This window comes from Bufo bufo, chromosome 9 (assembly GCF_905171765.1).
Source record: "Bufo bufo chromosome 9, aBufBuf1.1, whole genome shotgun sequence".
Classification (NCBI taxonomy): Eukaryota; Metazoa; Chordata; class Amphibia; order Anura; family Bufonidae; genus Bufo; species Bufo bufo.
The window spans coordinates 197,281,294-197,305,333 of NC_053397.1; the positions used below are offsets into that span (position 1 = coordinate 197,281,294).

A 24,040-nucleotide genomic window follows, 5' to 3' on the forward strand; every position below is an offset into this window, starting at 1 on the left:
GGATCCGTCGTTCCGGCATGCACAGATCGGTAAAAATGTGAAAAAATGTACAAGACGGATCCGTCGGTCCGCATGACAAGCGGAGAGACGGATCCATCCTTGCAATGCATTTGTGGGACGGATCCGCACCCGGATCCGTCTCACAAATGCTTTCAGTCAGCGGCAGATCGGCGGATCCGGCGGGCAGTTCCGACGACGGAACTGCCCACCGGATCACACTGCCGCAAGTGTGAAAGTAGCCTTATAATCTCATAATTCACGCAGTCACAAAAATACTTTTTTGCCGGCAGCAGCAGATCGGTGCTGTGTAAACAACGATTCAATATGGGGACGAGCAATGGCATTACCAATCGCTCCTCCACATACGATTCCTTCCTGACAGTCGCCTGATGAATTGTTCCGTCTAAAGGGGCTTTAAGTGAAAGGCATGGTGCCTGGTGTAACCGTGAACTCCCTGGTGACACACTCCATTTAATGGAAAGGTCTAACAGAAGTGAGGACATGTTGATGTCTGGTGATTGAAGGAGTTGTCTCCCCTTCTATACCCTTTGGTCATAAGGATATCATAGAGTGGGGTCTCCTATTTTATGAGCCAAAGCAGACGGGTCTTGAAGTGAATAAGGCTCAACTGCAATACCAGCCTTAACCTATGGGCAGACGTAGCGTTGTTTTTGGATGAACAAAGTCCTGTTTTCCCAAATTCCCGACAAGCCCTTTAACCCCAGGGGTATCCTGATTTTACTGCTGCGCTTTTGTCGTGGATTCAGAGAGGACTGAATATGGTGCCGAGGCCTCCAGTAACAATATAGAATCTGCATCACATCCTCCTCTCAGGTTGACATGACATTATGTCGCTGTTCAAAGTTCAGACATCCTTACAGAATCACCGTATCCTGTGAAGTTTTTTGTCTGAAAAATACTTTTTGCAGAAGGGGGATTGCTTCACAGAAATGAGGAAGGATGGGGTCCCGGCTTTCACAAAAAACCTAAGAAAAGAAAGAAAAGGGATATCTCACAGTAAAGCAATAGTCGGAGCTGGATGAAAGTGTATTATAGACAGTCAACATCTTCCTGTTTTTAAAATGACTATAACACTCATCATCCTTTGCCAAATTGAAGTTGTTTTGTTCTACGGCTGAATGCTCACCTGCCATGCTGCATGACCTGGAGTAATGTGCTCTCTGGGTTCACCTGGTAAAAGAACTGCGATTTTTCATCCTCGAAGAAGATCTGCCCAGTGCGACAAGAGATTGATCAGAGATATAGGAGAGCTGTCGACATTTTCCCTGCACTGGCATATCTACAGTAGGGTGCTTACCATGGACCACACCACTGATATGAGGCCTGGGCTAAACTTCTCCCATTCCCATCATAGATCCAATGCATTTTTCCACGGTGCACCATTAGTAGGAGCTCAGTACAAAGAGATGTTACAGCTTCCATTGAGTTTAATGACAACTGTATACATTTCGATGCACTGCGCACCCCCTAGTGGTGAGTTTCCTGAATGGAGGAACACCATGTATTCTGTTACTCTTTCAGATATGGTTTTATGAACAGAACAATCCCTTTAATAGCATTAATGGCAACCTGAAATTTGTTACTAGTTTTCCACCTCTGTAAAATCTAAACCTCACTTTATACACTGCTCCAAAAAATAAAGGGAACACAAAAATAACACATCCTAGATCTGAGTTAATTAAATATTCTTCTGAAATACTTTGTTCTTTACATAGTTGAATGACAATAAAATCAGACAAAAATAAAAAAATGGAAATCAAATTTTTCAACCCATGGAGGTCTGGATTTGGAGTCACACTCAAAATTAGGCTACTTTCACACCTGCGTTAGGTGCGGATCCGCACCTATAATGCAAACGCTTAGATCCGTTCAGAACGGATCCGTTTGCATTGCCATGAACAAAAAAAAAACAAAAAAAAAAACATTTTTTATTTTTTTTCTCATGATAATGCAAACGGATCCGTTTTGACTTTACATTGAAAGTCAATGGGGGACGGATCTGTTTGAAAATTGAGCCATATTGTGTCAACTTCAAACGGATCCGTCCCCATTGACTTACATTGTAAGTCTGGACGGATCCGTTTGCCTCCGCACGGCCAGGCGGACACCCGAACGCTGCAAGCTGCGTTCAGGGGTCCGCCTGCTGAACGGAGCGGAGGACAAACGGTGCCAAACTGATGCATTCTGAGCGGATCCGCATCCACTCAGAATGCATTAGGGCTGGACGGATCCGTTCGGGGCCACTTGTGAGAGCCTTCAAACGGAACTCACAAGCGGAGCCCCGAACGCTAGTGTGAAAGTAGCCTTAAAGTGGAAAAACAAGTCAAAATGAGGCTCAGTAGTGTGTGTGGCCTCCACGTGCCTGTATGACCTCCCTACAACGCCTGTGCATGCTCCTGATGAGGTGGCAGACGGTCTCCTGAGGGATCTCCTCCCAGACCTGGACTAAAGCATCTGACAACTCCTGGACAGTCTGTGGTGCAACGTGACGTTGGTGGATAGAGCGAGACATGATGTCCCAGATGTGATCAATTGGATTCAGGTCTGGGGAACGGTGGGCCAGTCCATAGCATCAATGCCTTCGTCTTGCAGGAACTGCTGACACACTCCAGCCACATAAGGTCTAGCATTGTCTTGCATTAGGAGGAACCCAGGGCCAACCGCACCAGCATATGGTCTCACAAGGGGTCTGAGGATCTCATCTCGGTACCTAATGGCAGTCAGGCTACCTCTGGCGAGCACATGGAGGGCTGTGCGGCCCTCCAAAGAAATGCCACCCCACACCATTACTGACCCAATGCCAAACCGGTCATGCTGGAGGATGTTGCAGGCAGCAGAACGTTCTCCACGGTGTCTCCAGACTCTGTCACGTCTGTCACATGTGCTCAGTGTGAACCTGCTTTCATCTGTGAAGAGCACAGGGCGCCAGTGGCGAATTTGCCAATCTTGGTGTTCTCTGGCAAATGCCAAACGTCCTGCACGGTGTTGGGCTGTAAGCACAACCCCCACCTGTGGACGTCGGGCCCTCATATCACCCTCATGGAGTCTGTTTCTGACCGTTTGAGCAGACACATGCACATTTGTGGCCTGCTGGAGGTCATTTTGCAGGGCTCTGGCAGTGCTCCTCCTGTTCCTCCTTGCACAAAGGCAGAGGTAGCAGTCCTGCTGCTGGGTTGTTGCCCTCCTACGGCCTCCTCCACGTCTCCTGATGTACTGGCCTGTCTCCTGGTAGCGCCTCCATGCTCTGGACACTACGCTGACAGACACAGAAAACCTTCTTGCCACAGCTCGCATTGATGTGCCATCCTGGATAGGCTGCACTACCTGAGCCACTTGTGTGGGTTGTAGACTCCGTCTCATGCTACCACTAGAGTGAAAGCACCGCCAGCATTCAAAAGTTACCAAAACATCAGCCAGGAAGCATAGGAACTGAGAAGTGGTCTGTGGTCACCACCTGCAGAACCACTCCTTTATTGGGGGTGTCTTGCTAATTGCCTATAATTTCCACCTGTTGTCTATCCCATTTGCACAACAGCATGTGAAATTGATTGTCACTCAGTGTTGCTTCCTAAGTGGACAGTTTGATTTCACAGAAGTGTGATTGACTTGGAGTTACATTGTGTTGTTTAAGTGTTCCCTTTTTTTTTTTGAGCAGTGTATTACACCTTACAATGTCTGCGAATTAGGCAACCAGTGACAGAAGTAATGGCTGGACTGACTGTCTTTATAGCACTGACCTCTAGATTGTGAGCAAAGTATTTTTGGTCTGTATCCCATGGGGGCAAATCTTGTGAGAACATTTCAATCAGATGATCTATAAATCTAACATAAAATAAAAAAGAATAATGTTAAAAGCAGGAACATGACAACCAAGTAGATTATCCCATACCCCAATATCTAAATATGGGATCACTGATCACATTACCCAGTTATTACAAAGTCAGACACATCACACTGAAAGGCTCATTCAGACGTCCGTATGTTATTTGCTGAACTATCAGTAGTTCAGCAAAATCTTCCGCATGTCCGCAAAATACGAAATACATATTTCCGTATGTCTTCCTTATTTTGCGGATCCGCAAACAATAAAGATTCAAAAGGTGACATGACAGGGCATTAAAGTTGGATCCGCAAAACACGGATTACACATTACATGTGCAATCCGCACTTTTGCAGAACCATAGACTTGAATGGGGCCACGGACCGCATTTAGAGGACAAGTATAGGACATGTTCTATCTTTTATGTGGACATACAGAAGCGGATATTACACAGTGTGCTATCAGTGGATTTTGCAGTCCCATAGAAATGAATGGGTCTGCATCTGATATGCCAAAATGCAGAACGGATGCGGAAAGAAAAACGAGATTTTTGTATAACTTACCAGTAAAATCTCTTTCTCGCTCTTTCCTTGGGGGACACAGAAGACCTTGGGTATAGCTCATCTCCATAGGAGGCGTGACACTAAGTGAAGACTGTTAAGCCCCTCCTCCACAGCTATACCCTCAGCCTGGAGAGAGAGGCAGCCAGTTGCGTGTCCAAGTAGTGAGAAAAGGCAAAGTCCATCAAGGAACCAACAAGCCAACTACCCAACGGGTAACAAAAACTCAGAAACCGTACAGAGAAAAAACAATGAATGGGTGGGTGCTGTGTCCCCCAAGGAAAGAGCGAGAAAGAGATTTTACTGGTAAGTTATACAAAAATCTCGTTTTCTCGCCCAGTTTCCTTGGGGGACACAGAAGACCTTGGGACGTTCAAAAGCAGTCCAAAAGGGGAGGGACCACAGCTCCAAGGTGAAGCACCCGAAGGCATCAATGAACCGCCGCCTGCAGACCCAGGCGGGCCAAGGCAGCATCTGCCAAAGTCAGAGTATGCACCCTGTAGAACTCGGTAAGGAGTGCAAGGAAGACCAGTGGCCGCCTTGCCCAAAAGCATGGCCGAAGCCCAATGCCTCCGGCCCAGGAGGCACCGACCGCTCTGGTGAAATGAACGGTGACACCAAAGACAGAATCCTGCCCTTGGTGCGGTAACCTCAGCAATAGCCAATCTGATCAAGCGGAGGAAAACCACCCTGGAGTCCGTCAACCCTATGCACAGACCTCCTGGAAACCCAAGAGGCCGAACGTCGACAAGAGTCGGAGATCTCCAAGTAAAAACGGCAAGGCCCAAACAACGTCCAAATAGGTGAAGTGTTGAAGTGAAAGGCAAACACCACCTTCAGAAGGAAGGAAGGAAGAAACGGGATGTAGAACAGCCCTGTCCTGGAAAAGACAGAAGGCTCGTAACAAAAAAGGGGCCATTCAGGCACCCGTCAGAGACACGACTGATACGGAAACACAACCGTACAGGACAGAAGGGGTAGAGAGAACTTCTGTAACGGCTCCAAGGACAAGATTGGAGCGCCGAGAGCTCAGAATATAGTCCCCAGGGCGGTACCGAAGGACAGTACAGAGGAACCAAAGAGCCACTCCGAGGAAGAAGGACTTGACAGGCCCAGAGGGCCGGGGAACGCTGGAAGAGGAAGAACAGCGCCGACACTTGACACCTCAAGTAAAGGAGTCCCAGTCCCAGGTCCAGGCCGGACTGGAAAAAAGACAGAACCATGGGGAGAGAAATTCAGAGTGGGGAATGCACAGCTTCCCACAGAACCCCAGACAAAAAACCCTAAGTCTTACGACAGATCCTGGACGAAACACAGCCAGGAGCGGACAGTAGCGAACCCGCTGGAGTCGCCTGGCAAGCGGGCGAAAACCCAATGTGATCAGGCAAAGACCAGTAACACGGGCAGAAGGGTCGACAAAACTAGTCCCGTCGGCCCTCGAGCAACGTTGTCCCGTATCCACCCGAGTGGGGGAGCAGAAGGACAGACGGAAAGAAACCAAAGGATCCGCCAGATGCCAGGACAAGACAGGCTAAAGTCCATGCTGAAGTAACCACGTTGTACAGTCCCGGTGTGGGAGATCAAAGGACAATCTGGACCGAAAGGTAGTCCCCCCAAGTTACCGAGAAGGTAAGTCTACAGCAGGACCATTGTCTTAGAATGGACCACGCAATCTGCACTCAGCGGGAGGACAGAACGCGGTAGACTCGGTAAATAGGCACAGCTAATACAGCCAGTGTGAACAAGGGAGACAGTACGAGTCCAAAAGGAACACCGGAACCATCCACATGAACAACCATGCTCTCCCCAGAGGGGAGGACAGTGAAAGAACAGCCTCTGAAGTCTGGCGGGAAGCCACATCAGAGTGATCTGTACCGAGCGGGAGCCAAACAAAGCCGGCGATATAAGGTAGTCGAGACAGAGGCCGGCCTAACACCCTCTAACCGAAAGGAGGAGGAGTGGGCAACAGGGAAGCCATAGGACAGCTCAAAAGCGGAACCCGCTACACTGTGAGACGCCCGGTTCACTGCCTCGCAGAAGGCGAATACCCTGAAGAACCCAAGGCGGAGGTCCTCCGGACCTGGGTAATCGAGCACCCAAGAGAAGTTGGGTGACCTTCCCGAGAAGAGCGGCCCGAACCTGGTAGCAGATCAGACAGAAGCGTAGAGGCGCCAAGAGGAAGGACTCATACCACACTGCATCCGAAGAGGAGGAAATTGCAGCAGGCAAGGGAACCGCAGTCCTGCCAGAGCCAACAAAGAATTCGAGAGGCGCTGCAGACAACAGCACTCTCGACCATGTGACCACTAGCGCAGGGAAGCAATACCGCGGAAGGACGAATGGGCATGCATCTAGGACCCACGAACATTCCCTGGGATGAAAGGCCAACTAAATGAATGAGTACCACCCAGCTCGGTGCAGCAGAGAGCAAGTAGAGCCCGTCCGGGACAGAATGAACTCCTTAGAGACGAGTGCAAGGCTTGCGGCAAGCATCGTATCCCAAGAAAACAAAAGTATGCCGCAGGAAGCAGGTGAGGCATACGTACGAGCAGCCCCGTACGCAGCGAGAAGGCCAACCCATCTAGAAAAAGGGGGGCTCGCCCCAGAGTGCCACAGCATGTACGGAATTGCAAAGTGCAACCTGAAAGGGAGTTATGCACCAACCTAGTATAGCATGCGATGGAACGCAATCAGTCCGCCCCGAAAGGGGGGAAATTGTACCTGGCCAACTGCAGTCGGCAAGAGTGCAAAGGCCGGTCCCAAAAGGGAGTGATGCCTAAGGCCGTACCTACTTCAGAGAAGCAGGACATACTCTATAATCCAGCAGGAACGCAGGAGGTCCACCTAGTGAAAGGGGAACATGCACAGGGGTATCCTAGCATTAAGTGAGTGTGCAATAATACACCCAACACTGAACTCAGCGAGAGTGCCACTACTCTGCCAATGAAGGGGGACATGTACAAGTCCAGCACAGCCATACAAGGACAGCCGTGAATCCCATGAGCGTGCCAAATTCTGCCCTTGAAATGAGGGGTGGTCACGCACAAGGCCAGCACCGTATCCAATGGAAGTGCAAGCGTTCCACCCATGTTAGAGGGCCATTCTCATGGCCAGCAATGTATCCGGTGAGAGTGTAGCATGCCGCCCAGAAAAAAGGGGGGTAAAGCACATGGCCAGCATCTCATCCAGGGAGAGTGCGAGCACCCAGCCATGTATGGGAGTCATACACATGGCCAGCAACGTACTGGCGAGAGACAAACACAGTCAGTAAGAATGTGTGTATGTCGCCTGAGGAAGGAAGGCATGCCCCTGGCAGGCAGCGAATCCAGCGAGAGTGCGTACACCGCCCACGGAAGAGGGGTCATGCATATGGCCGACAGCGGATCCAGCGAGAGTGCAAGCACCCTGCCATGTATGGGGTACATGCACATGGCCAGCAACGTACCTGGGAGGAAACAACCACAGACAGAGGGATGTATGTATGCTGCCTGAGGGAAGGAGGCATACCCAAGGCCGGCAGGGAATCCAATGAGAGTGCAGCATACCACCTATGAAATGGCCGGCAGCGAAACCAGTGAGAGTGCAGCATAGTAACATAGTACACAAGTACATCATAGCACATCAGTGAGAGTGCAGCATTCCGCCTATGGAAGGGGGTCGTGCACATAGCCAGTACCGTATCTGGTGAGAGTGCAGTATTCCGCCTAAAAAAGGGGGTCATGCACATGATCGGCAACAGATCCAGTGAGAGTGCTGCGTTCCGCCCATGGAAGGGGGTCACGCACATGGCCGGAAGTGAATCCAGTGAGAGTGCAGCGTTCCGCCTAGAGAAGGGGGTCACGCACATGGCCGGCAGCGAATCCAGTGAGTGCTGCGTTCCGCCCATGGAAGGGGGTCACGCACATGGCCGGCAGCGAATCCAGAGAGAGTGCAGCGTTCCGCTTATGGAAGGGGGTCGTGCACATGGCCAGCACCGTATCCGGTGAAGGTGCAGTATTCCGCCTAAGAAGGGGGTCATGCACATGGCCAGCCGGCAGCCAGGGAGAGTGCTGTATCCCGCCTAGGAGGGGGGGGGGATGCACCTGGCAGGCACCATAACTGGAGAGATGATGAATGCTGCCTACGGAAGGGCCGCATGCACTTGGCCAGCGCCGTATCCTGGAAGAGGCAAGAAAACCGCCTAAAAGGGGAAATGCCCTAGCAGCGACGCAGGCTGGGAGCGCAACAACATGCCGCCTGTGGAAAGAGGTCATGCAGACATGCAGCACTACTGATGAGGCTGCAGCGTCCTGCGCAGTCCAATAGAAATCAGTGATCTATTATTATTTATTTTATTATTATTATTATATTTTTTTTTTTTAAGCACAGCCTCTCTGAGGCTAAAGGGGAGCCACCATATAGGGGCACCTGAGAGACAGGGCTGGAGAAGCCACTCTCTCACCATAGCAGTCTTCACCCTCGGTCCATTCCAGCAGGGTCGCCCCTTCAGCTACTGGCACCGTAGTGGCAGGACGCTGGAAGAGGGACTTGGCGTGCGGGCGACCCTTGCGCTGGCGGGATGTAGGGGAGCTGGGCTGCCCTGATCCACCTTGCCTTCTGTGCGGGAGGCAGCAGTGCGGGTGACTGGCACTGGCGCAGCTCAACCCCGGGAGAACAGAGAGGTCTAGTGCGTCTCTGTTATCCCTGATGGTCTGGAACAAAAAGAAAAGAAAAAAGTAAAAATCAAAATTTAAACAAGGAGAAAAACAGCCCTGCAGAGCAGGGAGGTCTGGCCTCCTTGGACACTAAGCAAAAACTGTCAGTCTCTCTCTCCAGGCTGAGGGTATAGCTGTGGAGGAGGGGCTTAACAGTCTTCACTTAGTGTCACGCCTCCTATGGAGATGAGCTATACCCAAGGTCTTCTGTGTCCCCCAAGGAAACTGGGCGAGAAAATACGGTTGTGTGAATGGGCCCGACAGTTTCATCTTCCCATTAAACATCTGCTGAGACAGCAATGATCACATGCTATTATCAGATGTTCATTTCCTATCCCGTGGATCGGAGAAAAGTATTGTTAGTGGGATAACCCCTTTAATTCTCATGCTGCTCCAGCATTGATGCTCTGTTGGTTCCTGACCATGTTTAATTTTCCAGGAGCAACGGCATGCCTTACATCCACTTGACCAATTAAATCAATCATTGGCCTCCGTGGTAATGCTAGCACATGTGACCACAAAGGCCAGCGATTGGCTGCAGCGCTCAAGTGGATGTAAGGTATGTCACTGCTGCAGGGAAACAGGAGCATTAGCGCTGAAGCAGCAGGGATTTAACCGATAGGTAATGTCTGTTTTTGGATTTTAAAACTTTTCCTGCAGTTACTTGAATTACTTAAGCTCTTGGACAAGCCCTTTAAAGGGCATCTGTCAGCAGATTTGTACCCATGAAACTGGCTGCCCTGTTGCACGTGCGCTTGAGAGCTTAAAGCATCTGTGTTGCTCCCATGTTCACATGTGCCTGTATTGCTGAGAAAATGTATGTTTTGATATATGCAAATGAGCCTCTCGGAGCAACGGGGGCGTTGCTGTTACACCTAGAGGCTCTGCTCTCTCTGCAACTGCCGCACCCTCTGCACTTTGTTAGGGCCAGGTGTGATCACGTTTACACCGCCCTGTTGCTCCTAGAGGATTATCTGCATATATTAAAACATCACTTTTCTCAGCAATGCGGGCACATATGAACATGGGACCAACACAGACGCCTTCAGCTGCCAACAGAAACAGGTCAGCCAGTGTCATAGGGACAAATCTGCTGACAGATGCCCTTAAATTTCAGGAATCCTCTAACAATAACCTGCCGTAAATTTCAACATCCCAGCACTTTTCCTGCGGACACACAGATGCCTGTACAGATGCAGCAGAGCTAAATTTGATGGTTAATGCATTAAGTAAAGAATGTAAAAAAAAAAGTTAACTACATTTTCAATGGATTTTGTCACGAGATAACAGAGACTGTGACATGTGTTCTCAGAGTCCATTTTAGCTCGGCTACATCTGCTTGACCTCTTTATTATTTCTGTAATCAATTCAAAGTCAACCCAATATGTAATACTAAAGGTATCTTCTACCTGGAGTCTTCATGAAATGCAGAGATGAAGTCTGTCTGACTGTGTTCCGGGTAAATGAACAGCACAGGCCAATGAAGCCGTCCATTTTCATCTAAAAAGACTTGTGCTCCAGTTACATTTTCACAACAGGAGATACCATTGTGCAATGCCCCCAATGTCTCCTCCTCTTCACCGTCGTCTTTCTTCTTACTTTGTTCAAGTAATTTTATTCCTCGATCCTATAGTAAAGGTTGAGTAATCGTGATCAATACAGGTTATGGTCAGTCAAGTAGAGGAGAAGAGGAAAATACTAGGGATTGACCGATATTGATTTTTTAGGGCCGATACCGATAATTTATACCGATATTCTGGGTATTTGTATTTTTGAGAAAAAAAAATTTTTCCTACACAAATCTGCTGAAAATTAATATGTTTATTGTTAACGTGTATTATTTTTTTTTTTGTAAATCTTTTTCATTTATACTTAATATTTTTGTGTTTTTTTTTTTACTAACTTTTAGCCCCCTTAGGCACTAGAACCCTTGTCCTATTCACCCTGATAGATCTCTATCAGGGAGAATAGGAGCTCACACTGTCCCTGCTGCTCTGTGCTTTGTGCACACAGCAGCAGGGAGCTGAACATGGCAGCCAGGGCTTCAGTAGCGTCCTGGCTGCCATGGTAACCGATCGGAGCCCCAGGCTTACACTGCTGGGGCTCCGATCAGAGGAGCAGGGGAGAGGGGATCCTGTGGCCACTGCCACCAATGTTTTTACTATTGGGATGGGGGTGGGGGGTGCACTGCGCCACCAATGAAGATAAGTCTCTCATTCACATACAGGAGGCGGGAGCTGGCTGCAGAATCACATAGCCGGCTCCCGACCTCTATGAGCGTTAGCTGCGATCCGCGGCACCTGAGGGGTTAACTACCGTGGACCGCAGCTGCTGTTCATAGAGGTCGGGAGCCGGCTATGTGATTCTGCAGCCAGCTCCCGCCTCCTGTATATGAGTGAATGAGAGAGGCATCTTCATTGGTGGCGCAGCAGCCACAGCCCCTCCCCTCCTCTTGTCCTCCCTCCTCTTATTGGCGGCAGCAGCAGCACAGGGGGAGGGAGACACTGCTTCCTTCTCCCCTGTGCTGCTGAGGGAACACAGAGAGCGCTGACAGCAGCGCGTTCTGTGTTCCCAATAAGTTATCAGTATATCGGCAAAATAGATGCCGATACTGATAACTGTCAAAAACCTCAATATCGGCCGATAATATCGGTAAAACCGATAATCGGTCGATCCCTAGAAAATACAGTCAAAGTGTTATGCCAAGGTACTGAGAGGTCAGATAAGCAAACGGAGAGAGCTCGCCCTCTCAGTTCTACTTTCCTAGGACAACACCTTTTTACGTTGCAACCCCTAGAGAGGAGCTGATATCACAAGGGGAAGCTGCTGGAAGAGGGAAAATGTGGCATCACACAGTGCTCATGGTAATAAACTGGTGACCATGTAATGCTCCCGAGCAGAAGCTTTTTGCAGCGGCTTTCCAATTTGGCTAATAGAGCATGACCCCCTTCTATGACATACTACGTAGACCAGGACTACCCTGATGGGACGTTGCCTTTATGTGGATGGGCTGTTTATACCACAGTCTTGGGGAATGGTTTTATACTCAACATTTTGCTCAATACTAAGCCTGCCTTTCTCATGCTTGAAACCGACTCCTTGTTGAGCACAGAGATGGTGGACCTGAATACATTCACATTATAGTAGAACGGGAGGTCCATGTGCTGCTTCTGCTCAGAATATTTAGGGTGTATATACACACACACACACACACACACACACAACAGTCTAGTTAATGCAGATTTTCTGTAGGCATTTTTGTGAGGTTTTCGCTGCATTTCTGTACCAATTCTGAAACAAAATCTGCAGGTCTTGCTAATTTTGTCAGGAGATTTCACACAAATTTGCTGCAGATCCCACCCTTAGCACTGCAAAGGGTGAAATCTGCACAAACAATTGACATGCTGCGGATTTCAAAATACGCACTGCAGGTCAAATTCCATGCATGCATAAGATTTGGAAAATCTGTGGATTTTCCAAATGAAAAGCCGCATGTAATACGCATCATGGGGCATATTTATTAAGACCGGCGTTTTAGACGACGGTCTTAATATCCCCTATAGCTGGTGGTGGATCCGCCGGAGTTATGTAGAGGCGCCGCCCACTTCCTAAATGTAGGACAGCTTACGAACAGTCTTAAATTTAAACCATTTTCTACGTCTAAAACAGGCATAGAAAATGGTAAATGAGATGGGCCTGTCCCCTTCCCCGCAGCGTCCCCTTTTTTAGACCGGGCGTGAGTGGGGAGAAGTTGCAGATTGTGGCGCAAAGGACCTTTGCGCCGCAATGTGCACCAGAAATACCTCTAATTTAGGCCTGATGCACACGGCCGTTGTGTGGCCGTTCCGTGCTTTGGCGACTGCAATTTGCATCAACTTGAATGGGTCAGTGATCCCTCTGCACTGCAAAAAAGTAGGACATGTTCTATTTTTTTGCAGTGCGGAGGCATGGACAGAAACACCACGGAAGCACTCCGTAGTGTTTCCGTGGGGTTCCGTGCCTCCGTTACACACCGCAGCTCCGGATTGCGGACCCATTTAAGTGAATGAGTCCGCATCCGTGATGCGGAGAGCACATGGGCAGTGGCCACATATTGCGGACCCGCTGTTTGCGGGTCGGGCAATGGCTGTGTGCATGAGGCCTTTCAGTTTGATAAATGATCCCCATGTGCATATAGTCTTATCCTTTATAGGTCTAATATACTTGCCTTAATTGCATGGAGAAGAGAGTCTTTCTCTGCCTGCTTCTTTTTTTCTGCCTGTCTCAACTTCCTGCCGTCTCGTTCTGCAGTCCTCTGTACAAGGAGAAAGTATTTTACTCTATATCAGCCATACAAGTGGCAAACTCCCACCAGCATACGACGCAGTACTGATCTGACATGTTTGTTATTATGGCAAATAAGAGTTGTCTGCTGTATTACTTCCCCTGGCAGATCTTTTTTGCTAATTTCTAATGTCAATTGGTTCAGGTGGCACACGTAGCTTTCAGGCCCCCTGCATGTGGCTCCCCAGCTGTTGGTAGCAATGGATACTATGGTACTAAAGTATTACTAGAATTTAGTACAAGGATCTAATGCATATCCGTGGTAGTTAACTGGTAAAAGCCATATCAATCAGACATATAGTATATTTAAAAGGCCTTGTCCCTTTTAATACTTGAGAACTGACTGTGATCTACTCTCCTCAGGAAAGTGGGGTTACCTGTGCACAAACTAATAAACTTCTATGAGCCTCCACAATGCGTAATGCGGAACAGAGGCACGGATCGGAAGCCCACGGAAACACTACAGAGTGCTTCGGTGGGTTTTCTGTCCATGCCTCCGCACCGCAAAAAAGTAGTGCATGCACTACATTTTTGCAGTGTGAACCGTCGGACGCAGATTGCGGACCCCATTCAAGTGAATGGGTTCGTGCCTGCAGACGGCGGCCACACGGCCTGTGCATTGTGGACCGCAACTTGCGCTCCGCAGCACAAGAAAGGCCGGCGCATGTTCGTGTGCATGAGCCCTTATACTATGACACACATTAGATAACTGATAACTAAGTTCACAACAGCCCAGAAGTAGCCAGTTTTTTTTTTACTTACATGAAGTTTATCTGCTTTTGTCCTTGTTTCTAAAAGTTTCCTCTCGGTTGGACTGATCTTTAAGCCTTCATCGCACCACTTCAGTGCGTCCGGGTAGTTCTTAATCTCCATGTAGCACAGAGCACCTAAAACAGGACATCGGAATTCTTCTTTATCAACACATCAAATGTAGTTTGCTATTTTTTTTAATCTATCATTTTATATTGTAATTAAAACTGTCAGAATTATTTTTAGCACGCAATATTTGTCACTTGAGATTCTCTTTCTAAAACCTAAGGTAAGAGCTACCTATTGAGCAGGCGCTCACCCCACTGTACAAGCTCTGATTATCAATTATACTGAATTAGGGTAAATTCACACATGTGGCAGTGTGATCCGGCAGGATCTGTGGATCCGGCCGAGCCAGATAGCGACTGATCACATTAACTGTAATGGGAATCGCAGGCGATCCGGATGCTCTCCGACATAAATGCTGGGATTTGGCAGCACAAAAAACATTGTGTGGGTCCAGTGTGCATGTATCACTGCCGGGCTATGCCAGATCCAGAGAACTCCAGCAGACTGTTCTTTGCTAAAACAGCCTGTCGGGTTGCTGTGCTGCATGTGTGAAACTAGCCTTAAAGGGGTTGTCCAGGTTCATAGCCCAGACATATCCCCATTTTCACCACTCCAGCCCCTCGGAGCAGTTTTGTTTATATTTTCACACTGCTAGGTGGAGGCTTCTGCCTAGCAGTGTTGCCAGTGACGTGAGCGACACTGACGGGTGAGCTTTAACACTGCCCTAGCCATTCAACAGGCTAGGGCAGCGCTAAAGCCCGCCCATCAGTGCCGGTCATGTCACTGGGCTCACTGCTAGGCGGAAGCATCTGCCTAGCAGTCCCCACGGAGAGCCCGGTACGTCACCGGATCTCCAAAAAAAGCCCTTGCCCTGCGCGATCCAGCAAAGGGCAAAGGAAAGCATCGGAGCATGAACTGCTCTGATGCTCCTGTCAGGGGGGCTGCCTGGGTAAAAAAGGGGATATGTCCGGGTTCAGCTCTAAACCCCTTTAACTGCGCATCTAAGGCAACTTGAACCCTCCGATAAACCTTAACTGATCCCAACCAATAGTTTACCTAATAATTGCCATAAACTCAGCAAACATGAATACCCTATGCAAGAAGAGTAATGGACAATGATGATTAGAATGATGGTTAGTTTGGTCTCCATCCGCAAAACATAATCTTTAGCACACATTTTGCCCATTACCTCGAATCACAGCCTTTAAGTGGTCAGGCTTCTGCTTTCTTGCAGCAACGGCATCATTCAGAGAAGAGCGATAGTTTCCTGGAAGAATAGAACAGATTAGTTTAGGAGAAACAAATCACCTAAACCTACCACAAGATGGCAGTCCAATCGTGTTACTGGAAGTATTAAAGGGGCACTCCCATAAAGATATACTTTTAAAGGGGTTGGCTCAAGAACAATATCTGGATAGGGGAAAAAGGTTCTGATAGTAGGGGATCTGATGGCTGAGGCCCACACAATCACAAAAACGTGAGTCCCTGTATGAATGGTGTTGTACTGCACGTGTGATCACTGCTCCATCCACAGTCTCTGGAAGTGACAATTACAGCGTTCCGGCAGTCCCACATAAGTGAATGGGGTGGTTGTCACGAATGTGCCCTAGCACTCTTTTCACACACGTGGCGACCCGTTCTTCTGATTGGTTGGGTTCCTAGCGGTTGGACATCGGCCATCATACATTTATCATCTATCCTGGTTCGTGCGCCATCCCCTTTAAGGTGTGATCAATGGGATCTGACTGCTAGATCCATCACCACTGCTTTGAATGGGGGTGCCAGTGCCGCGCAATCACCATTAAAGTCTATATGAGATAATGACATACGAAGGAACGTACAACCACTACTCTGTCAGAAGCGGACAACCCTATTTTTGGGGTCTGTGGGGAGCCTTCCCAACCTGACTATTAGGCATATCAGTATTTAAACCCTGAAACAGACAGAGCCCTTTTACTATAATTAGAAAAAAATCTGAATAATACTGCTTAATGGGAAGTCACGTGGGATGAGTGGTGCCAGGCCGACTTCCTCTTCCTGTATTGTCGGCATAGTGCCAATCCCACTGTGAGCGGAGCATTGCTAGTCTTATTACTAAGGAAGGACGCCCAACAAACCCAGCTTTATCAATGGGGTTGTCAGGCAACATGTCCATAGCACTGGCTATGAGTCTGGCTCAAGTTACAACTTATTTCAGGAAAGAGAAAGGGCAGGAAGACTTGACAAGACCTATTAATATGATCTTTTTCTCACTGTGGTCATTAGGTTGAATTCAAATGTGCATCTGGGAGAAAGAGAAACACTTTGGGCAGTAATGGGCACCCACCTAAATAAAACTGTGCCGCTGCCCTGTTTGTGTACAGCACCGCGTTCAGCTCTGCATCCTTGCAGTTCTTCTTGATGCCCTCTGTATAAGCAGTGATGGCTTTCTTGTAATTCTTTTCTTTAAAGTAGTCATTTCCCTCTTCTTTATAGGATTTGGCTTGTTCTGTTAATAAACCACAAGCAACAAGCAGTTATGTTGCGTGACATGACTGGTAATGGTAAAGGGGATGTATGAGATCAGAAGACATAGTGCTATTCTTGTCCATGTGGTCTGGTTTGGCAGCACTTTAAGTGAATGGGGCTAAGCTGCAATACCAGAGATAGTCCATGGACAAGGGAGGTGCTGTTTCTGGAAGAAATAGGTGCTTTTTTTCTAACCTCATAAACCCCCTTTAATTTATAATAATAATAATACATAAATCACCTGAAGAATTCCAAGTGAATGTCTCCTATGTTTTAGGTTGAGGCTACAAGGCGATGTTGGCTACGACACCATGGCGGTGCAGCCATTGAACTGAATGGGGTTGCAGCACGACACTCAAGCTGCTGCAGTTCTAAGGGTGGGGATCATGGCAACTTGCAAGTCACACTGCAACCCCATTTAGTTTAATGGCTGCGCTGTTACACAGTGACTGGTGTTGTGGCCATGATCGCCGCGTGGCCTCAGCCTAACTGTCCTATTGAGTCATTTGTCCTCTGAATGAGATGGAATTTGCTGCAGTAAATGTGAACAGGCCTGATAGCATCTAGAGGATGCTGGAAAAAATGAATCCAGCCAGCAAAGGAAGCAATATGGACAATCACAATACATTAGTAAGTGCCTTTGTCTACATGATAAATGCCATTTGCTGAAGTGAGACGACCCCTTTAACTGACCCGAACGCACATCATCATACTGATTTTTTATGCTGTGATCTCGGGTCAGTTAAGAATGTGCCTATTTATTCTCAGCAAAAAACATTTAAAAGATGATGGGGAAAGAAAATACAAAGCACAGATGTAGCAAGCACCAACTGTATGAACTGCGGAGCACGCCGCCCTCACATACTAGTATGGAACGACTCCAATCGATCCGAGTAGAGCGTCGTTCTTACAGTCTGTACAACACAGAGTAGAACATGTTTTACGGTAATTCTAAAAATGATCAAGCTTCATTGAGGCGTCAATGATGGAACTACCTTCATTGTCAAAGAGCATAGACTGGAGGCAGGCCAACTCCGGGGTGTTTTCCAGGTCAATTTCCTCTGGAGCTTTCTTCATGAACATGGGAACCTTCTCAAACTCCTATGGTGTATTTAGAACATGTAAGTTACATCACAAGAAATCACACAGAGGTTACCCTACAGCAGGTATTCTGTAGGTGAACGCAATTCCCCCCCCCCCCCCCCCAATAGAGAGCTCTATAGCACCAGACTTTTTGGGTAAAATGAAACCCATCTCTTGGTTGACAGTCATCTGTAAGGCAGCTTTCACACTGACGTTTTGGCTTTCCGTTTGTGAGATCCGTTCAGGGCTCTCATAAGCGGTCCAAAACGGATGAGTTTTGCCCTAATGCATTCTGAATGGAAAAGGATCCGCTCAGAATGCATCCGTTCAGTCTCCATTCCACTCTGGAGGGGGACACCAAAACTCTGCTTGCGGCGTTTTGGTGTCCGTCTGATGAAACTGAGCCAAACGGATCCGTTCTGACTTACAATGTAAGTCAATGGGGACGGATCCGTTTTCTATGAAACAATCTGGCACAATAGAAAACTGATCCATCCTCCATTGACTTTCAATGGTGTTCAAGACGGATCCGTCTCGGCTATGTTAAAGATAATACAAACGATCCGTTCTGAACGGATGCAGACGGTTGTATTATCTGAACGGATCCGCACAAAACGCGAGTGTGAAAGTAGCCTAAACAGTTTTCTCTCTTTTTCTCTTCGTGGCATAATAGAATATTACCTCCTCCCAGTTGTCCTCATTAAACGCCGCCTTGTACTTCTGCGTCCGGAATTTATCCATAAACTCGTCCATGACCTCATCTTCCTCCGGTTGCTTCGGATCCATGACAGCGCAGGCTCTGCTCTACAATGTTAGAATAGTTTAGATTTTTATTCATTTTGCTCGCTAGGGACAACAAAGACCCGAGTTGATTCCTCTGCATGAGGGCTATATATATATATATATACACACACCGTAATTACTCACTGATACATCACCAGGATGGAGGATACTTTCTGCATAAAGATCTTCCAACAACTGGAAGGATTTATTAATGCACTTTATTTGTTTTCCCCCAATTTTAATTTGCATTTATTTTTTATTTTTTTAAAGAAAGCAGATCAATAGTGATGAGAACTGTGGATAGTTATTAGGTGGTCATACATATATACAAAAAAAACTGTAGGAAAAAGAAAGCAAGCGTCCTTTCAACAGAAAAGCAAAACTTTGTACCTAAACACTACAAATCTACAGTGACAGTCCCTTTAAAGGGGGCTTCCTACCTTGGTTTCCATTACTTACACATCAAACTACCTGAATCCCTCATGATCCTTGAAGGGGGGTCATCCAGCAAATAAAATAAAATAAATCTGGTGACAGGGGACCTCTGCTCATTATAAAGTAATAGCATATCCTAAAGATACAGCATCACCTGATAAGATGGGAATAACCCATGATTAATGTACAAAAGAAAACCAGACATCACATAGTACATGACAATCTCTAAACAAAGCTAGAACCAGCCCTGTACCTCACATGGATCCAGGGATCTCCCCATACATTTATTTCAGGTTGAGCCTAGTGCGCAGGCGCCGAATCTGGCAGAGGGACGGGAGGATTGCTGAGGCGGCGCTGAGATGAGGAAGGCGGCACTGTAGACAGGGAGGGCGGCGATTAAGACTGGGAAGGAGTCGCTGGGCACCAGACGGCAGGGCACCCTGTATTAACGGACGTCCCTTTGGGCACCTTAGGTAGGCGATTGAAAGGTTATAAAAAACAGTTCTTTTATAGAGCCACAAGCAGGTTTAATAAGGCCAGTTTAGGATTCATGTTATTAGTACGGACATGGGCATATGTTTAGCTTATAGGGCTAAAATCTCATGACAGAATCCCTTTAAGCATTGTGGCTCCTCCAGATTCTCTCTGCAGTCCTAGAGCTCCATGCAAAGCGAGAGGCAAGGAGCAGGGTTAGGGTACTTTCGCACTTGCGGCAGAGGATTCTGGCAAGCAGTTCAGTCGCCGGAACTGCATGTCGGATCTGGCAATCCAGACGCAATCTGATGGCATTTGTCAGACGGATCCGGATGCGGATCCGTCTGACAGATGCATTGAAATACCGGATACGACTCTCTGGTGTCATCCGGAAAAATGGATCCGGTATTAAGTTTTTTTTGTTGCATTTTTAAAGGTCTGCGCATGCGCAGACCGGAAAGCCGGATCCGTTTTGCCGGAACACAATGCCAGATGCGGCACTAATAAAATTCAATGTAAATTAATGCCGAATCCGGCATTCCGGCAAGTGATCAGTATCTTTGGCCGGAGATAAAACTGCAGCATGCTGCGGTATTTTCTCCGTCCAAAAAACGAAAGAGGGACTGAACTGATGCATCCTGAACGGATTGCTCTCCATTCAGAATGCATTAGGATAAAACTGATCAGTTCTTTTCCAGTATTGAGCTCCTAGAACGGAACTCAATACCGGAAAAGAATAATGCTAGTGTGAAAGTGCCCTTATGAAGGAGAAATACGAAAGTAACCTCTGTTCCTTCACTTTCATGACCAGCTCAGGATTTCACCAATCATAATGTAAAGTCAGAACCTAGTCCAGGGATCAGCAACCTCAAACTACAACTCCCAGAATCCTCCTTTCACTTCTATGGAAGTTAGAAGAACACGTTTGCATGCTAGGAGTTGTAGTTTCACAGCAGTCTGAAGGTCACATGACATAACAGTGTTAGATTATTAGTCAACCATTTAAAGGGGCTTTCCACTGAAAAAGTCTTTAGAAATTCCTGTTCCTATGCCTTATTCGGGAGCCTTTTCATCCAGAGCACTCAGTGATCACGTATTAGGCTGCGCTCACACGGGCGAGATTTTCGCGCGGATGTGATGCGTGAGTTGAACGCATTGCACCCGTACTGAATCCCGACCCATTCATTTCAATGGGGCTGTTCAGATGAGCTGTGATTTTCACGCATCACTTGTGCGTGAAAATCGCAGCATGCTCTATATTCTGCGTTTTTCACGCAACGCAGGCCCCATAGAAGTGAATGGGGTTGCGTGAAAATCGCAAGCATCCGCAAGCAAGTGCAGATGCGGTGCGATTTTCAGGCATGGTTGCTAGGTGACAGTCTATTCACTGTATTATTTCCCCTTATACCATGGTTATAAGGGAAAATAATAGCATTCTGAAAACAGAATGCTTAGTAGGTGATCAATTGAGGGTTAAAAAATATAAAATAATTAACTCACCTTCTTCTCTTGATCGCGCAGTTACCGGTCTCTTCTTTACTTCTTTAATGATTAGCTGTGGGCTAAAGGACCTGTGGTGACGTCAGATCACATGCTCCAATCACATGGTCCATCACCGTGGACCATTGCACCCGCGCGATAAAAACTGAACATCGGACCGCAATCGTAGTCAAAACTGACTGCAATTGCGTTCCTACTCGCGCGGGTTTGCCGCAATACATCGGGACACATCCGGACACGCTCGTGTGAACCCAGCCTTACAGGCAGGTATCGGCTATTCTTAAACTACAACTCACAGCAGAGGTCGCACTACATTTTTTCCGGAAGAGTAAAAATACTCCTCTAAACATTTTTTACCCGAGGAGGAGTTTGAAAGTTGCGGTAATTCAAATACATAATACATAGGCCTGCACTTGTCCACATCTGGAGCCTCTGTTGCAGATTATATGTTAACAGATGCCATACTGCGGCATCCGTCACCATAGAGTTCCACTGTGTAAAAAAAAGATATTTTTTTATATATATACACACACACACACATACTTCAGCCTATACGTTTTTTTGCTGGACTTTGCAGGATGGAAAAACGTGGTACACGAAGCATATTTTAATTTTTTTTTGCAATGGAACTCCATAGTGACGGATGCCCCAGTACGGCATCTGTCTGAGGTGTCCGTTAATGTATACGTTTTTTGTGTACATTGAACATATGACAAAAACTCACCCTTATGTACCCGATCCAGCACTTTCGTTATTTTCGTTGTTCTGCTCCGTTAGATGAGCAGAACAACAGAAATAAATAGCAGTGATGTGAACGGGGCTTAAGAGGTGGGTATTCATGAAGGGGAACTGCAACCACCATCATTCCTTCAGAGCTGCAGACATGAATGTGAGCTGGATCCTGGCTACATGTGATAATGCGGTGGCCATGGCGTGTGCTGCACTGGGTGTGTTTCTTTGCTCGGTGACTGGTGGATATGAGTAATGCACAGGGCAGGATCTGCTGCTAGGACAGTGCCGGCCTGCAGCTTTAATAGTAAGAACTAGAGGGACTGCCCCATCAAGAAGACCCTTTTCCGTGTGCTCAGGACCCTTCTGTGTCACGGGAGAGTTGGTGTAACCAGTTGGGGCAGAATGAATTTTTACCATTGACTCAGTGGGATGATGGATACGTTTGCGTAGCGTCTGTGCATGGACCCTCTGGCCGAGCAGAGAAGCCCTGGACTTGGGAAGTGACGCCTTGGTGCAGTGACTGCTCCAGGCTGGAGACTCTTCTACTATATTTGCCCATTATTTAGAGAGCTGCAGCATCATGGAGAATGAGGAAGAGAATCTGCTCTGTGGGGGTTGTAGTCCTGTCGTCCTGCGCAACCACAGATCTGCAAGAGCCTCTCCTCCTGTCTCCCTGCCTCGAGAAAACTGCCCACATCTCCACTGCTAGGTGTGACTACGATTATCGGGTCCAGGCATAGCGCAGTGTCAACTCCACTGAACCCCCAGGTAAACCCAGAACTAATGGAATTTGGCTTCCAGGGGGTTATTAATAGAAATCCCGCGCTCTGCGTCTGTTCACAAAACTTAGTGGTTCAGGTTGTAGGGGAAGAAGAGTAAAAGTGGCTTTATGGCCGCGCTGTCATACTCGTCATCGCTCCCTGGCTGTAGTCTTCAGCTCATCCGCCACCATGCTTCTAGGGGTCCTTGCGCAGCGCGCCCAGCACTGCTTGCTTCCGCCGCCCCCAGGAGCCAACCCCTCCTCCTTCCAGCTTCCCCTGCTGCAGGGCGCTGTATCGCTCTGGTGCCTGCCTGAACCAACCAATAGCAAAGCTCCTTGCTGTAAGGAGCCTTGTTATTGGTGATTGCAGGCACAGGCAGCATCGCTGCGCTGCCTGCGCCGTTCACAGCGCGCCCTACGCTGATGAAAAGCAGGGAAAAGTCTAAGGCGTATTGGTATGCTGCTTTGTCTTCTATGGGAGTTACAAAAACAGCCGAGCAAGTGTGCATGCTGGGAGTTGTAGTTTCACAGCAGATGGAGCGCAGGTATCCATTGATACCACACAATACCATCCACACTACTTGTTTGCTGCCGAGCGCTAAACCCTGGCACACAATTTGGTTTAAAGCATGCCTGCCAACTCTACGGGAATATCTTGGAAGCTTACGGAAAAGTTGGCAAATCTCCTAGATTAACAGGGATGCTCAAACTCCCATCGTACCCTGCTGTAGGCTGTCCAGGCATGCTGGGAGTTGTAGTTTTGCAACAGGTTGAGCACCCCTATCCTAGAACAAGCAGCCCTCCACGTAACTGTATGTGTTGCACCCAACAGGGGGAAAGTGCTCAGGCAAAAACAAAAAACAGATTGCCACAAGAATCATGAGAAGCTATGAAAAAAAATAAGAAAAGGGGGGAGTCTTTAAAAAGAGAGCGTGGCGCCTAAAGAAAAGAATCTTACATCGAGTAGCGCCCCCTTTCTTTGGGAGGCCAAATTCACAAGTGTCACAGCGGGTACGTTTATTTGACAGGTCATTAAAGAAGTGGAAAAAGGTTGGACCCAGACTTCGGACAGGTCATCGATATCAAATAGGTGGAGGTGCGACACCCACTGATCAGCCGTCCACACATAAGTGTATGGCGCCTTCTAGGAGCGTGGCACCCACACAATGCTTCCAGTGGCTGCGATATACAGCCGGGGAGGGGGCAGGGCATCAGACCCCCACTGATTGTATAGTGATAACCTATAGGCCATCAATATCTAACATGTGGTAAACCCAGGAAGATGCAGCTGCTATTCAGTTGTATCAGAGCGACTACAAGTCACTGTAATGACATGCTGGTACATGTAGTTCCCCAACAGGTGAATAGCAATAACCTTCCCGTATGTAACAATCACGAGCAACTCCGCAGTGTCACAACCTGCCCAAGAAACCCACCTTCTACCGTCAGCTGATTCCACGAAGTCTCTAGTCCTCCAGCAAGCTCTCCGTTGATTTCCCGTCTTGTACACACTTCCGGTTTACTCTAT

At 47.8% G+C, this 24,040-nt stretch overlaps 1 protein-coding gene across 2 annotated transcripts; it reads right to left on the reverse strand.

The window, feature by feature from the left end:
* Positions 1-245: 245 nt before the first annotated feature.
* TTC4 (tetratricopeptide repeat domain 4) lies at positions 246-24,040 on the reverse strand. Of its 2 annotated transcripts, none has more exons than XM_040407789.1 (11): positions 23,949-24,040; positions 18,510-18,632; positions 17,741-17,846; positions 16,564-16,725; positions 15,427-15,504; positions 14,181-14,305; positions 13,303-13,389; positions 10,505-10,722; positions 3,759-3,843; positions 1,148-1,230; positions 246-986 (listed from the first exon to the last, which is right to left on the reverse strand). In XM_040407789.1, the coding sequence occupies exons 2-11, from the start codon at positions 18,612-18,614 to the stop codon at positions 884-886; spliced, it is 1,152 nt and encodes a 383-aa protein (XP_040263723.1). In that variant the 5' UTR covers positions 18,615-18,632; positions 23,949-24,040; the 3' UTR covers positions 246-883. The 2 variants fall into 2 exon arrangements, with proteins under 2 accessions (XP_040263723.1, XP_040263725.1); XM_040407791.1 differs by having other exon boundaries at positions 23,936-23,992.

Bases quoted from the DNA above. Each gene is read 5' to 3' on its own strand.
- TTC4 (XM_040407789.1), bottom strand. From the start codon at position 18,614: ATGGATCCGAAGCAACCGGAGGAAGATGAGGTCATGGACGAGTTTATG. The intron at 10,723-13,302 runs GCAAGTATATTA...CCTTTACTATAG, and splicing joins CTCTTCTCCATGCAATTAAG to GATCGAGGAATAAAATTACT. The intron at 3,844-10,504 runs GTAGAAGATACC...ATTTTATGTTAG, and splicing joins GCATTTCATGAAGACTCCAG to ATTTATAGATCATCTGATTG.